This window comes from Balaenoptera ricei, chromosome 3 (assembly GCF_028023285.1).
Source record: "Balaenoptera ricei isolate mBalRic1 chromosome 3, mBalRic1.hap2, whole genome shotgun sequence".
In the NCBI taxonomy this organism is placed as follows: domain Eukaryota; kingdom Metazoa; phylum Chordata; class Mammalia; order Artiodactyla; family Balaenopteridae; genus Balaenoptera; species Balaenoptera ricei.
Genome location: NC_082641.1, coordinates 70,237,744 through 70,254,782, shown reverse-complemented (window position 1 = coordinate 70,254,782; position 17,039 = coordinate 70,237,744). Strand labels below are relative to the sequence as shown.

The following is a 17,039-nucleotide window of genomic DNA, read 5'->3' as shown; positions in this document are numbered from 1 at the left end:
AAAGGGTTAGTATTAATACACACTCTCTTAAAATCAGTAAGATGAGATAAGGACCTCAATAGTCGATTCCAAAGAAATAGACATGAAAAATCATACAGTTCTAAGAGTAATGAAATAATGATACAAAAAGTAACATGCCTATCAGATTGTCAAAAATAAAAAAGTAATACTAGTTGAGTTTTGGCAAGGCTGTGGGAAGCAAAATGTCTTCTTACTTAGTACTTTTACTCCAAAGTTCATTTAAGGAAATAACTGGACAAGTTTGAAAGGAAGTACCTATAAGGATACTTGTTATCTGTTAATATTAACAAAAGCAGATGACATAGTATGATCCCTACCAGAACATTAACAGTCATTATCTTTAGATAGTGGGATCACATATGGGTGTTTTAAAAACTCATCCGAATTTTAATATTTACAGAGAATGTTTATTGTGCAATACATAATAAAATTGGGGTGCATTTAAAAATACGCTTATTCATTTTTATATTTAAAAGTGGAAGAATCTGATTATACTGGAAATTATACTGAAAAAAATACCTTTCTACTAGCTAAAATGGTGGTTTTTAAAATTCCACTATTAAAAAGTAAAATCTAAAAAAGCATCTAAAAATATGAACATACCAATAAAATCATAAATTATCTTTATGAAATATCCACTGTTGAAAATTTACTTATGCCATATATTATGGTTTTATCTTGTCAAAGTTTCACTCATAAATGACATTTTAAAGTATCAAAATGTTTTTACCTTAGCTCCAAATTCCACAAGATTTGCTAAGTTCTGCACAGACTTAGCCACTAATATCAGTGTTCTTGCAGCAATAGGAGATGGGGAATCTATAAGAGAATTGGGCACAGCTAATGACACCAACTCCAAAGGTACTTCCAAGTAAACCATTGTAAATTTAGCACTTTAATATTTCCTTACTGTTAAAAATACTAACATTCTTCCATTCGGAACTCAATGTTTTTTGGAAAAAGTATGACCTGTATAATTCAAAAGAGCTTGATTTAAAGGGGGAAAAACTGAATACACTTATCAGTGCTTTTAGTTTGTGAAAAGGGTACTACAGGATATTTCAAAATACTTCAAAGCTTTATCTTATTGCTAAAAAGACCTGTTACTCCACATACCCTTCAGGACAATTCACAAAGCTAATTTCAACCCATCCAAGGTTAGCAATTTGCAATATGAGCAATTCCTTGCTCCCAGCCTCCACTGACTCAAATAATTCACTTTAAAGCTCAATAACAAAGATAAAGTCTGAAATCTCTGCTTTATTTTGAGGAGAAAAACATGCAATTTACTAATTTTTTAAATTAATTTTTAAAAAATATTTTAAAGGTTAATCAGGAAGCACTGCCCTATATAGATAATAGGATGTAAATGAAAAATATTTGTCTCTATTAATTTTAAGCTCTGAAACATAATTATTTAACAGTAAAAACCTATAGATAGTCTATTTGGCTGCCTGATTTTAGATTGTACTCTTTTTATCTGAAGTTGCTAAACTATAAATAATATTGCCTAGTGGTTCAGAGTCTAACATTCAGATAAATAAATCTCTCCAAAAGAATTCTAAACCCTTCATTCTTAATAGACCCATAGATTTAACCATTTTAGTAGCAATTGGAGATAATTACAGAGATATGATGGCTATAAAGGTAAGATACTCCAAAAAATTTTAATACAATTTTGAGCTTCAAATTATTAAGACAAAAATACTTCAGATTCCTTCTGCTAATGATGGCTCATGATTACATTTGTAGTCACAAATATCATTCTAATCCTTTATTTGAGAAGTCTACAACATCTGAAAGTCAATCCATAATGGGCATTTGGGTAATAAGCAAAACTGAATCTGGTTTGTTGGAGTTTAAAATGCCAATTAACATTATATAGCTGGTGACAAGAAATCTCTACTGGGAAATCTCAAAGGGCCACTTTCTTCATAAGTATTCACAGAGTACTACTGCAACTGCAGCTGTAATTTTAAAATCCAACTTGCAATGGTAGTGACAGGGTCTAGCGTGGGTTAAAAGCACACCGGAAGCTCTTCTTCCCAACTTGAAAAAGCCAACGTTGCAGGCTGGAAAAAAAAATGATCTGTGTCTAATCATGCCATCTCAGGCTTCAAATATTAGATGGAAAGAAAGGTTAAGAAACAAAATGGAAAGAAAAGGTAAAGTAGCAAAAGGAAGAAGAAAGGGGTGCTTTGGAATGTTTTATACCAAGTCTTATAATTGCATTAAAAAAAAAGATTTAAAAGAAAAAATGAGTAACCTTACTAAAGAGTATGAAACTGTTCTATTTTTTTAATTTCAAAATTTATCAAAAGCTGATTACCTGAGATGATATTAAACATCCGTGGGTTCAGGATGGCAGGACAGATAAGTCGAAGAAAAACAAAACCACTGAATGGGAGGGAAATTTTGTTTTTTTAGAAAACTACAGTATGTGTTACATTAAAATAATATATATAAACAAAAATGTTAATACCTGTAGAACCATGAACTTTGAACTAATGTAGGGAAGACCAAATATGCAACTTTATGAAAATAATAAGCTGAAGTATCTTACTTTAAGAACATATATATTTGCTGCTTAAACATTATTCACTTTTCTCAAATTTAGATTTTTAGATTTACTTCGGGAAGATTTAAGTTGTATCTGTAACATTTACTGTTTTGGCTATTATTTACTTATTCCAAGCTAGTAGTGCATTTTATACTTACTTTGAGGAAGGAGTGTCCTTAGGAACACTAAGAATTTCTGAAATACTGTAGGAGTACAAATAAACCCTTCTAATAGACACATAATCCTGTAAGGCCCTAAAACTAACATTCTCTAACTTCTCTTTCTTTAAACAGAACAGCTCAGTAAAGTCTGTTATAAATGAAGTTGGTTATACTGATTTTGTTGTTACATAAAAATTAAGAATCCATTGTACTAGGGAAAAAGTGACTTCTTGTTAAATGAAAATGTATACAAACAATGTTGAAAAGCTTTTCAGGCAATGAAGAAAAAGACATCAAGCTTTCTAAAGTTAAAAAAAAAAGTTGTCAAATTACAGAATATTAATAGCAAAACCAAAAATTAGTATAAAAGCACATGGCTTAATAACAGTTGTCATATATGATTCTACCTGCTAATCTTACTCTGGGAACGAAGTACAAAGTAAAACTACAAGTGTATATAGCTACTCCTAGTCTGCTCCCTTCTTCAGTTACTGATAGGGTTTATGTCCTTGTGTAGATAATATTTCTCTAATTTCCTCTTAAGAGGAATCTACACTAAGTGACCTCACACCTGCCCTTGTAAAGACAAGCATTATTTCCAAGTTGATAAAATTCCTTTTAGAGATTAAAATAATTGACACAGTCTCTGTTCTCTATTAGTGAATAACCCAACTTTTCAGCATTTACCTCCCAATGATGTTGTTTGCTAATTTTGGGGAGTCTTAGAAAAATTAACGTGTTGCTTCTCAGACTGAGCATTTATTCTTAATATACAATTATTAAGTCTTTAGATTTCTTTATAGCAGGTAATTTATGAAGAATCTTGCATAAATTTTGCTTGAAAACATTTTTATATCTTTGTCTTTGAATCTGAAACATAACCTAGCAACACCAAACCATAAAAGAATTTCAGTGTGCAAATCTACTTTCCGGGAATTTTTAGAGGTGATTTTAAATGTAAGAGGGATACTAGGTATCTACACATATACTTAAAAGCTTAACTAGGGATAGAAATCACCACCTTGGCCGTAAATGCCCCTTAAGAGACCCTGTAGTATCAAATAATCCACATAGCAGAATTTCCAGCTATTTGCTTAACAAATATACTTGTTTGAAACTTACAGAAGTTTTCATTTACATCACACAAAACTGTGCTGCAACATTATATGCTTGTAATACGTTTCTATTCCTCTCAATCACTACTAAAGCCAAGAAATACAGAATCTACAATTCTTAAACATTTATGTCATATCATTACTAACCAAGAGAGATTTTATCTGTAAAAAGAGTAGAAGCCTCTTTACAAGATTTAGGTTAGGGGCAGGATTAACACACATTTTCAAAACTAATTATATGATGTTGGTGTCTTCAGTAGTTGCCCAATTTTTTTTAATAGTGTATAACATGATGGGCAGCATATATTCTATATGATAAATTTTATTATTAGACTCCTGAATTCTCTGATGCTTTTGCACTAATTTCCTACTGTCTTGAATGGGTTGGGGTGTGCTTAAACAAAAGCGTACAAGAGTGTTAAGGATATTAGATTGGGTCTTAGATGTTTTGCCTTTAGTTCTGCCTTAGCCACTAACTTTCTGTATAACCTTAAGCAAACAATTTAATCTCTACAGATCTGCTTCCTCATTGGAAAAGTTACCTTAATGACAACAAAGTCCCCCTATATAAGCTACAAAATGCTATGACTTGACAAAGCAATTCCTCCTAATTACTGCACAATGAACACACTGTAACAGCTTCAGAACTAAGTAGACTCTGGTTGGAGATTAGCCCTGAGTCACAAACTGTTACAAACCAATTAATTAATACCTAAATTGTTCAATTATTGCTCTTCCTTCTCAGCACAAATCAACCCGTCTTTCTCTCCTCCCATCAGTGAATGTTCAGGTTTTTAGAAAATGCAAAAAGGTAGCTTGCTAGCTAAGTATCTCATGGTAACTTCAAAACAAAAACAAAAACACTAAGTTAAAGTTTAGGAGCTATCTGAATTCAGAAAATATTCAACAGGGCTCTGACATAAAAGTCAAAAGGTCTTGAATTGTATACTGTATACTGTTAGTCTCCACATTTTCACAATTATCCACTTGACTCTCAGTGCATGCTATATGATTTAACAAAACAGTAAGTCTTACCTAACAACTCTTGTTCTCATGGTGGTATTTGTAGGCCACTTGTGCTGAACAGATTTCTGTAAACACCCATAAATATACCTCAGTGTCCTGCCAAAATAACATAATCATCTCAATACAGAAAGCAATTGAAAATACTGATCTCATTGCAGCCTAAAGCTTAATTTACGAAATACATGACATTTTTAAATGCAACTGGCCATTTTCCCCAAAAAAGTTCTCTGTTACAAGTAGTGATATTTAGCAAAGGATAAGGAAAACTTTAAAAACTTTTCATCATCAATTCATTTAACCAATTCTTTACATTTACTTTGGAAGAAATCCTACCATTTTTAGATTACTTCTGTATTAAAGAAAAGTATGAAAAAGTACTGGAATGAGGATATAGAGGAACTAATGAGTACAGGTTCCAGGGAGACAGATTTTAATGTAAGTTAACTTCTACCTGAATAAGCAAGCTGACTAACACCAGAAGCCGCTAAGCAGACACCAAGTAATTATCTCGTGTACATTTTGAGCAAGATGTTCAACTACAGACTGGAGAGATACATGTCTTTTATGACCTCCTCAAATCTGAGATACGCTTCTATTCTTTCCCCAAGTTACTATATAAACCAGACATACTGGCCTGTATAAAAACATGATTTGTTTTATTTTAATGCAAATATTTCACTTTGGTTTCTTCAAGTCACTGTTTTTCCTTAAACACAATTCATCGTGTAAAGATTAAAAACCCTAACTTCTTCAGAGTATAATAACATCAGGACAGTGGAAAAGCTTACACATGTTTTAGAAATACAAATTTTTTAAAATGCAAATATACAATTTCTTGTCAAATTAAAATTTCACCACTTACGGTGGAAGTATTTCTGAAGCCATGAATATTTTCTCCACAAGCTCTGAAAGTATGTTCAATAGGTGTGCTAAATTAGTGTTCACATCTTCATTTTTTTCTAACTTTGATGGACTCAACTAAGAGAAGGAATAAATCAATATAAATGCATCTTGGCAATGATAAATGCAAATGAATCAAGGTAACCAAGCACTTGTTTTCAAGGTTCTCTATTTTTCCATTTTTCAAACTGTATTAGTCTTTTGGTGGTGGTGTGGGGCTCACTGGGGTTTGCTCTGTGGAACTCCTAATGGACTTGTTACCATTAATTCCCATCTACTCAACTGAAGAGCAATGACTGTTCAACAGTTTTCAGTTGCTTTGGGTTAATACCATTAATAAAGTTTTCTTTTATTCATTTACCACATTTTACCACAGATTTTTACAGGCACACAAAACTGTATTAGACTTTATTTTAAATATAATATTCCCAAACAGAAGACAAAAAAAATCCCAGCTGCAGTGGCCACATGCACAAATATACTTAGGAGTATTTAATTGGAAAGAAAGATCACCATTATTATAAAGCCTATCTTAAATCTATTTATTTGAGGAAAAAAACTGATTAAAATAGAAAGGTTTTTCTGAATGAGATAAGACTTTTAAAATGACTAATAAAATACCAAATGCCTCAGAGGCAGCATCATGAACCCTTCTAAAAACTTTCCAGTAACTTCTAAAATCTAAGAATTCTTATCTAGAATTAATGGAGTAGATTTATCTATAGGAATCTAAATTCCCTAGCCTGGATTTAACATCCAGAGACTTTCTGCAGACTTGCTGCATTTCTGTATCCTTTACACTTATTAGACCAACTATTTCAACACTAAATTATCCATTTCTTCCCCTTAAGTTAATTAGTAAAAATTGACAACTTGGTGCAGAATTAACATTTTGAGTGCTCCCAGTGTACATTATCAAAAGCAGTTCCTTTATTTTGTATCAGACATAAAAAATACATTCAATATCCTGCTTCTATAGTTGCTCTGCCTTCAAAATAAAATGATGGAATAGCCATATAAATGAGATTCTATTCCTTTTCTTAATGGTTTGTTATGAGTTTACACTGAAGGCTCAGTAATCAAAAGGATGTTTTTATTTGCTTTTGAGGGGGTTATCTTGTACCTCTGACCCTCCCACCACCACCCCCACTTCAAAAAAACCTTTGAGGAGAAACCTAGATGTTATTAGCAAGTGTCACATAGAACTTACACAACAGAAATCTCCAACAATAACTTCAATTTATGTTTGCACACTTTCTGAAAGTAGCATACACTTTTATCATTAGTACAGCAGGAGAAATGATAAAGTACTTTCATGTATTTCTGGTGCAATTCAAGGTTTTTAATCTCCAAATAAAGTACATCTTTTTTAAAAAGTCTGTTTTGCATAACATTTTTCTAAACGTATTACAAAAGGTATAACTGTTCTGATGAACAGTTTCAGACAGCTAATATATTTTCCTTGAAGTGCAGTTAGCTATAAAGCATTACCTATTAAAATATGCTCTTTGCTGCAATACTCACCTCGCAAGACTGCTTGCTTTCCATTATCTTTAAGATACAGTCTTTCAAAGCGTGATGAACAAATTGTGTAGCAGTGGCTTTCATATACTGCTCCATCAAGGTACTTGCAAGTGTTGTAGCTCGAAATAGGGTAGTGGCTTCATCTACATAAATATATATATATTAAAAATTATCTGCAAAGGATTGTACTAATGTGAACCAGATTGGAAATTAAATGAATTCATTTTTTCTCAAATAATTATAGGCATTTAAGTATGTTTATTTGCATGTAGCATTAAATATTGATTATAATGACATCCTATATTCCTATAAACTTAACTCTTCAAAAGACTTTCTATTCCTTCACTTCATTAGATCATAAATGGGAGAAGGAATTAACACTGCCACATTATATGAACAAACAAAGGCTCTGGATGGTTATATGACTTGTCTAAGACTAAAGAGCCAAATAGTGACAAAACTAGGACCAGAATCCACCTTTGCTGTCCACTGAGCCCATGCTTTGAAAAATCTGAGTTAATTTACAAACAAGAATGTAACGTAAAACCCCAGTATAAATTAACTTATTTGCCTAAAATATGGCTATTAATGACTTTTAATAAAATCCTAAAAAAACACAAATATTGCCAGAAAAGACAATCTCAGTGTAAAATATGTACCACCACTTTATCTTTCCTGACAAATCTATATATTTTTATATTTTCTATGATTAGGAGGAAATAGTTTTAGATTTTACAGTTTATTTGGGGAACCTAGAAGCAAGTACTGTTATTGAGTCAAAGGGCTGGTTTGATATGGGTTATTCTGACATATTTATAAGCTGTTACAAACTACTGTGGGTCCAGCTAAATTGCCTGGAAACTACCTACCTATAGAAGCCAGAAATAAAATGCAGCTAACACCCAACTTTTGTGCAATGAATTTATAAGCAAAAAACAAACGAGAACATGGTGAGCATACCAAACTATTCTTAATAATCAAGCAGTATAAGCCATTGATCTGGACATGGAAGTCACTTTCTTACGGCTTCTAATTTATGACAAAGTTGTATTAGAGATATTACCCCCCCCATATTAGCCAGCCTAAGAATCAGAAATGACATTCCAACTGTAATTTTTAATGAATGAAAAACTGAGTAACTTTGTAAAATGATTTAACTATTTAATATGTTCTAAGAGTACATATATACTTGATATATAAAATCTAATCATTAACCAGTTTTTAAAAGTATCACACTAACACATCCATACTGTACCTTCCATGCTTATTTCTCTGTCATTTAGTGTACATAACAACAACGATTCAAGCCTTTCATGAAGAAAAATCCTCAGTAGGATGCTAGCCAGTAGTGTTCGGTCCTGTCCACATACATGTGATAAAGCATAGACTACATGAAGCTCCTTTTGCAGTATAAGCTAAAAATGACATCAAGAAAGATTGTTGAAAGTATACAGCATTAAGCATTCTCAGTAACATTAACAGGAAATACATTCTTCTATATGTATACATTTAGGAATATGTTCTATTGAATAAATTTATTAAAAACAGAATGAGTTTGTAACCTACATATTTATAGTCTCTTAAAAGCAATGTCATACTTTGCTTTGCAAGGCTTTTCAACCTTCTCTGCCTGTCACTGTGCCACTAAACTATGAAATTACTATATTTAACTCAATGGGTATGGTGGGAAGCAGCCGCATAGCACAGGGAGATCAGCTCGGTGCTTTGTGACCACCTAGAGGGGTGGGAGGGAGACGCAAGAGGGAGGGGATATGGGGATATATGTGTGCGTGTGGCTGATTCACTTTGTTGTACGGCACAGTCTAACAGCATTGTGGAGCAATTATACTCCAGTAGGGATGTTGGGGGGGGAAAAAAAGTTAATTATTTTTCATAATGCCTTTAAAAATAATTGGACTGGTAAATAACTTTAATACCTCTTTAAATTCGCTGTACTCTTCTTCTGGCATGATTTTCTCCATAGAATATCGTGCTCGGACGCGCAGGGATCCTGGCTCAATACCTTTCAATGGTATATGGGAGCTGAGCAAAAACCATTCATCTGTGGCATGCCCTTTCTGCAACCGGCTTAACTGGCAGCGCATGAATACTGTGACAGAAAAATATCAAATGATTACTGTCTGAAAAGATGACACTGTAATTAGTCACACAAATTTTCCTAATGTTCTATCTTATCTATAGTGTTAAATGCTTTTTATTAAAGGACTTTTCAGTAATATCATAAATTTAATACTAAATGCTTACTTCATTCATTTAGTGAATGCCTGCTATGTGCCAGACTCTCTGATAGGTAGGGATGTGGGATACAGACATGATTAAGATATAGTCTCTGACTTGCATGGAGGTAACAGTCTAGCCAAGGAGGCAAGAAATCAATTATGATACCCCGTGCTAACTGCTGTAAAGTGGTATATGCTAATGAAGTACAGAGAAATAATATCTAATTCATTCTGTGGAGGTTAAACATCCATTCCAAACAGGTAGCCCCTTAAGCTGACTTGTAACAGGATCTGGAAGTGTAGCTAAGTAGAAACATAGAGAAAAAAGAGTGTGTGCAGTCTGAACAGATGGTATGGTGGATGGTTTTAAAAATCCATGGACAATTTAAGAGCTATAAGAAAGCTGGTGTAGCTGGAGAGAAGGATATACAAAAGATTACACAGTGAAAGTAAGAGTGGGGAGGAGTGGATCAGGAAAGGGCCTTTCTTCTGTATCATTACTAGGGGGTTAGATTTTATCTTAAAAATAATGGGGAACCACTAAAAATGTTAAGCATTTTAATAGTACAGAAATTACAGAATAAACATTTATAGCAAAAAATTCAGGCCTTGATTCTGTTAACACATACCACTTTTTTTCCCCCGAAGCCTGATTTTTAAGAAGGTATTTAAGGATTAACCTAATTCACTCTGGTGTGAACTGCTAAATCCCATTGCCGCCTGTTTCAGAAACAGGCTGGGAAAAGTTGTGCTGCTGAGAACCAGTACTGACTACCAGAAGTGAGCAGTGTAATCTAGTTTAAAGAAGAAAATTTAACAGTGCTTTTTTTCATTTACATGCAAAGTATAGGAAAGTAGGAGAAACCTAAAAAGTAGGAAGAAGGGATAAGGAAGCACCACAGAAAGATGACCACTGTTACTGTTTTCTTTTTCTTCCTACACATTGTGGAGGGAGGGTGAGCAGATCCTACTTTAATCCTTAGGGCTTAAGTTTACAGTATATACAATTTAGCCATTTTGGTCTTTTTATTTTTTCTGTTTTAGATACAGCAATCAACACTTTTAGAAGTACAAAAAGAAGCTATCTCAAGTTACACTGCTTACACACCTTTTTAATTTCCATTTTAGACTATACTTCATTATGAATTTCCAAAGTATATAAAACATGCTTTTTTACTTTAGAAATTTCTGTGTCAACTTACAGATATCAGGATCTTTGCTTTTCTTCGTTTTATTACTAAGAGTTATTTCAAATCTGTTGATGTCAGGAGGAAGATCACTAAAGCAGCAAGGAGAAAAAGAATTAAGAAAATATCCTGGCATAAAACTATCTAATTCCTTTATTCTTAGTATCGAATAAACCCCCTATTTCTGCTGCTAACCCAGTTGAAAGTGCTAGATTTAAAACTAGATTCAAAACATGTTTTATTATTTGGTACACAGGAATACAGACAAGCAAATTACACTGTCCCTACCATCTTTAACTTCCTCGAGTAAATCCTGGAAACCCTTGTAGACATTTTGTCTGTGTATGTTAGTAAATGTTTTTGGATTCATCAGTAATGGTAATTCATATTAATAACTAGGTGAAAAACCAAGGACATAGCACTTTACTAGTAAAAGTGAACAAATACAATAGAAAAAAAAAAGTGTGTATTACTAAAATGCCTGAGCTTGGCACCGTGTTCTGAGTGATTTAGATACAGAGTTTAAAAAAAATAATAAAAGGAAAGAAAATGCATTACAGCAAAAGAAAATCATCGAATGTAATGATAAAATAAGACTTACTCAAAGACAAACTCTTCTGACCATACAGGGTTTTGCCCTTCCCTTGCATGAGTTTTTGCTACCTGGACACTATTCAGGTAGATGTTACAATATGGATTAGTAAAATGTTTCACTGGGAGTTTATGGGCTTCTTCAATATGTAAAACAAGACTGCTGACCTAAAGAAAACACAGAAATTGTTACCCCAGATTTCAAGAATTATGCACTAGGTTTCAAAGGCAATTATTATAAAAACCCAAAATAGTGACTTATTTTCCCCTTTTTTCAGAAAACATGACCTTCAGTTTTATTTTCCCTTTTAATAAATTCTTCCCACTTAAAAAAGTAAATACAATAGTATTTTACAAGTTATTACTCCAATTACATTCCTGCAAAAATAATGAAATACACCTTTTCTGCTATAAAACAATGGTTCAGAGAAAATGAAGTTGAGAAGAGGATTCTTTATTAATTTAAGTAAATAACTGTTACCACCCAAATCAAAATCTAACATGCTATATAATGCTCATCTGGAAGCTTTTCTTTCTATACAGAGTTCCACAGCTAGAAAATATTTTTAAAATACTGATTCTACCTTCTCATTTTACAGAAAAGGATACAGATCCAAAGAAGCGAAGTTATTTTTCAGTTTTGATGCAGAACTTAAACCATCTATCTTCTAGTATCAGGTTCTCTTTCCCTCTTGCCACGTACTACTTGTGTGGCCTTGCACAAGTCAGTTTCTATGAGCCTCAGCTTCCTCAGATATAAAATTAGGATAAAGTCTACACTGCAAGTTGTTGTGAAGATTAGAAATGATATGTATAAAAGCACAAGCACAGTACCTGGCACATAAAAAGGGCTCAAGAAATTGTTAGCTATTATATCATTATGATTATATAATATTATACCTACAAATAATAATTTCATGCCTGAAATTTCTCACAAGATACAATCTACAAAAATTGAATCTGATTTTCCATAGCTTTTGAAATGTTAAAACATGTTTTGAGAACACATAGTGATTATGCATATAATTAAATGTCCCTGGGGAAAATATCAGACTTCTAGTTACAGGGAATAAAACTTTCAGTCATCTAAATAATAACCATTTATCCACTTCCAATAGAACAGTATGTTAAATTCACCAAGCTTATTGCAAATTCCCATAAGTAAAACAAGAGTCACTTTAGTCAATAAATACTGTACAAAAAAGAAACTTTCCTCAAAACTCCAAGAATATTAAATTTACCTAACTTTTTCCAATTATCTGGGGATAACTAAAAGAAAAAAGCAAAGAAATGGAGGGTATAAAGTTGAGTTTACATACCTAGAACGAAAGAGAAAGCCTAGCTTAACTCTCCGTAAATGAACATGCAGGCATGTGAAGGTTTCAAATAAGATAGGATAGTACCCATAAGTTATATAATAGGTTTCAAAAGCAATTACTATGAAATGAAAAACCCTGAAGTTTACCAGGATTAGTACTTTCAGTCAGATGATTTTTTCAGTAAGTACCTTTCTGACACAGGCCAAAATAATTTTTTGAAGAAAAAAAAAAATAATAGTGCTGAACAGAATAGTTTCTGTTGCTGTTGGCTTGGTATTGTTACTTTAAGTGGAGGAAAAAAAGTCCTTGGTATGTATTCAAAAGATGGCATTATGGGCTAAGTATCCAGCAAGTATATAAAGAATATTCTCTTTCATAAAGAAATAACTATTTCTCCTGCTGCTGAAGCAAGTGGGAGCATGGCTTTAAAATGCCTGAAAAGATTCACCTCTCAAGAATTCTAAAGTGTTTGAAATGTTGCCCAAAATAGTTCATAGAGAAATAAAAATAAAGAGCAAAGTGATAAAGCAAAATACGATCACAAATTTGTGACAATCACAAATCAAAGAAGATCAAGTTTCACCTGACGCAGGCGTTTATTAGATGTCCCTGGACTACTTTTCCGTAAATTGCAAAATGCCTGCAGACCTTTCATCCAGTCCTACGAAAAATAACAGCATTTCAAAGAAATATAGTACACAATAGTTTATGCAGTTTCCAATCAACAGTTTGGGTTTTTTCCCCAAATTCAATAGTTCCTTCCTTCTTTACACTGCCATTTCTAAACTCAGAGTATCCTGTGCTTTAAATACATCTGTGCTCCAACAAAATAAAACAGTGACCAAAACAACATAATTCTGTAAAATATTGATTGTATTATTATAGAATCTCTATATTAATCTTAAGTACCAATGAGTGATAATTAGCCAGAAAATAAATTTACATATAGTTAAGCAGTTAAACATGAGGCACCCTAAAGCAGAACTGAACTTGATACATTTTGTGAAAGGAAGGCTGACTGCAAAACCAATTGATAATGTGATGACTGATTTGATGACAAACATTCTAATCTTTACCTTAGACCATGATATAGGTAGAAATGTATAAGGGGGTCTGGGTGATTTATAAGCCTTTCAAATATAACATTATATTTAAAACAATATTTCAGCCTAATATTAAGTTGCAGCTATATTCTAAAATGTTTAATGATCTAGTACTCTGGAGAAAGGAGAGAACAATTATAGGTTTATCAAAAATCTAAATATTTTATTTGGCATACATGTTTCTAGAAAGCTCTGTACTACTGCTTCACTCAACTAGGTCTTTAGTTTGTTGACTATTTCAATGAATCTGAACTCTGTCAGTGTTTAGAGAATGTCTTTTAATGGAGCAAACTTAAGACTAAATCAATTACCACAGCTTTTAGAAAGAGAAGACAATAACCAGAGATACCACAGGCCACCAAAGTAATAAAAAACTGGGACTATCAGTGGTATTTTTGAACTTTAAGGGATATATGGAAACAGAATATGGAAAGAGTATAGATAAATCCAATAAGAAAATGTTATATTTATGTGAGGCATGCAAAACACATTGAAATGTCATCCAGGTAACACATCTTTAGAAAGAGAGAACATGATAAAATAACTAGAAGATAGGATACTCAAGTTTAAGTTTCTTTTCTAACTCAGTATCTAACATTTAAAAAAAAAAGTCAAACAGCAAAATATTATGAGCCCTAGTTTTGCAAATTAGGGCTACATACCCACAAAACAAGGTTTTATGTGTATTATAAGTTAATAATGAGTATTCAATTGAGATATTTTTCCATGATGGAAAACTGATATTCAATTATAAGCCATAAAACACAATGGCTCATTCATCAAATTTATTCTACACCCTAAGATATTTTCATAATTTATGAGTCAGGGGCCCAGGCCAGGATCCAGAGTTTTAGGAGCATCTGCCTCATATCCAGGGTTGGCAAATTATCTTCTTTTTTTTCAACAAAGTCACTTTCTTTCACCTCTAAAACTACCTGCGGGTTCCTTCCATAGAGTATAAGCAGAAGAAATATAGCCATACTTCTACAAAATACCTCTAAACACCCCAGAAATATTATGGTTCAAAGAAATCAAAGTACTTCTAAAAGGAGATTTTTAAAAATATTTCTTCACAGCATTACTTAAAATTTAATAAAAGTTTTAATAAGGGCATTGCACATGGATCAATGGCTAGTGCTGAAAGTAAACATTATATCTAGACTTAGAGAAAACCAGAAAATTCCTCAAAATTTTTTCCTTGTGATGACTGAATTTCTGTTTTTAGACACAGTTCAACCAGTGAATAACAACAATGCTTATTAGCAAAACTAACTGGCTTACCTTTTTGACTGTACTGAGAATATCTATAACCTTTCTGCAGAGATGATTTTCAATGAACATTCTCAGTTGGACTCAACATCATAGCCCATTTAAAGGTCAATTTAAAATGGAGTTTTCCTAATAACCCTACACTGTGTTTTCCTGCATTTCTTTCAAAAATATTTTTTTTGCACATGAAAGTTTCTCATTCCTTAAAATAAAACATGATTAGATTTCAGGCATCCTTTTTATCACATTATCTTAAATGCAACAGCTTTCTATTCCAGTTAAAAAAGAAAACATGGGCTGAATAAAGTTGACAGTGGTTGAAAAAACAGTTAACTTACCTCTGCTTGTTCTGGAGTTTCTCCTGCGAAGTAGAAGATGTAATGTTCTTCACTAAAGTGCTGAACCACTATCTGAAAACAGTTTGGCCTTTAAAATACAAACAAAAAAGTTATTAGGAAGTTTAACATGCCAACTTTACACTAACTTTAGAAAAAAAATCACAATATAATTATGTAAGTTACATAAACTTAACAAAATTCTTAATTTAGAGAAATAATCCATTGTACTAGATTACTAAAAAGAATGTCAGCTGCGTATATTTTAGAAAGCTTTTTGTCTGCACTACTGAAATTTTATCAAACTATCAAAGTTTAAAAATGTTTCACAGTTAGATTAATTTTAAAAGGCATTAGAAATAGAAAAGTTATAATAAAATTGAAGCAGGAGTGCTAGAATTGCATATAGCTAAAGACTTTAAAGCAAATAAAATGTTACTAAACTCAGTGCTTCAGGATGATATATAATATATATTTATATGTACTGGGAAAAGACTAGACATGTTCTTTAGGCCTAAAATGTTCTTAATGGTAATCTCTCAGTAGATTGTGGGTGATTTTAATTTTCTTCTTTATAATTTTACTTATTTTCAAATTTTTTTTTACAACTGGCCATTCTTCCTCATTCCATTTTAATAGAAACATCATAAGCTTATTTTGAGGATCAAATGACCTAACAGTGGTGTGCAATAAATATTAGTTCTTATCTTCCTATAGTATGCACTGTAGTATAATTCATTTGACATGTAAGTACAATATTAGATAGTAGCTTATATCTTTTTTGAAGATGTGCTGCCTTTCCAACTAGATTTGAAAATGTTTATAAAATGTTTAATAAGGGCCTTCAAGTTTTTGAAATTCAATAAATATTATTTCTATTTCTTGCTTTAACCAAAGAGTATATCTTACACTTTAGTGTTAGAAGGTCATAGCAAAATACCCAGAGTACAAGCTTAACATTTATTAAAAGATAAAAAACCATCTCTTCAATGCTTTGAGAATACCATAAAACAATGGAATATGTCAATTGAAAACTTCTGATACTGAAAGTGGTTTGTACCAGACTAACCCTCCTGGCAGGATAAAATATAAACCAAACAAAACACAACTGTTTGAAGTCACTGAAGAACAAGCAGCTCAGACTCAAGGGACCAAGATCATAGTGAGGTGAGACTGACATTGTCCACAGCTTTTCTTTTCAAGGTGTTTGCCAATTCCTAAACCGTGTAGGGCAGGAATCTGGGACAATAAGCAGAAAACAGCATCTAAGAGGCTAAAAAGCTAACGAAGCACATTCAGAGTTTCACAGTGCTGGGAGAGACAAATGAGTTCAGGGCCTTTAAAAGAGAAAGCTTTCAGTTGAGACCCCTGAAGGGCTATGCCTTCAGAATAAGAGCAAACCAGAAATAGAACAGCCTTCACCGAAACCTCCAGTTGATCCCTGAGGGGATCAATATGAACTACCCCTACTCTAACTTATCTGGCAAAAGAACAGTCCTTTCTGGAGACAATAACATTATCCACAGCTTCCACAGTTTTTCATACACTGTATCCACTATTCAGTCAAACATAAGTAGACATTACAGGAATCAGGATCAAATGACTGAAAAGCTGAAAGAAAAACAAACAAGAAAGACCTACATATAATCCAGATATTGAGGACAGATACAACTTTCAAATATCTGTAA

General features: G+C 32.6%; 1 protein-coding gene across 1 annotated transcript in view; it reads right to left on the bottom strand.

The window, feature by feature from the left end:
- The window catches only part of RASA1 (RAS p21 protein activator 1), a 111,113-nt gene that overhangs the window by 7,212 nt on the left and 86,862 nt on the right, over positions 1–17,039 (bottom strand). The window contains exons 12-22 of the mRNA XM_059916729.1: positions 15,355–15,442; positions 13,228–13,305; positions 11,336–11,493; positions 10,750–10,826; positions 9,245–9,417; positions 8,563–8,722; positions 7,308–7,450; positions 5,746–5,861; positions 4,893–4,979; positions 2,351–2,418; positions 752–840 (exon numbers count right to left, since the gene is read on the bottom strand). Of these exons, the coding sequence (XP_059772712.1) occupies positions 752–840; positions 2,351–2,418; positions 4,893–4,979; positions 5,746–5,861; positions 7,308–7,450; positions 8,563–8,722; positions 9,245–9,417; positions 10,750–10,826; positions 11,336–11,493; positions 13,228–13,305; positions 15,355–15,442 (1,237 nt within the window). The remainder of the gene's footprint in view (positions 1–751; positions 841–2,350; positions 2,419–4,892; positions 4,980–5,745; positions 5,862–7,307; positions 7,451–8,562; positions 8,723–9,244; positions 9,418–10,749; positions 10,827–11,335; positions 11,494–13,227; positions 13,306–15,354; positions 15,443–17,039) is intronic.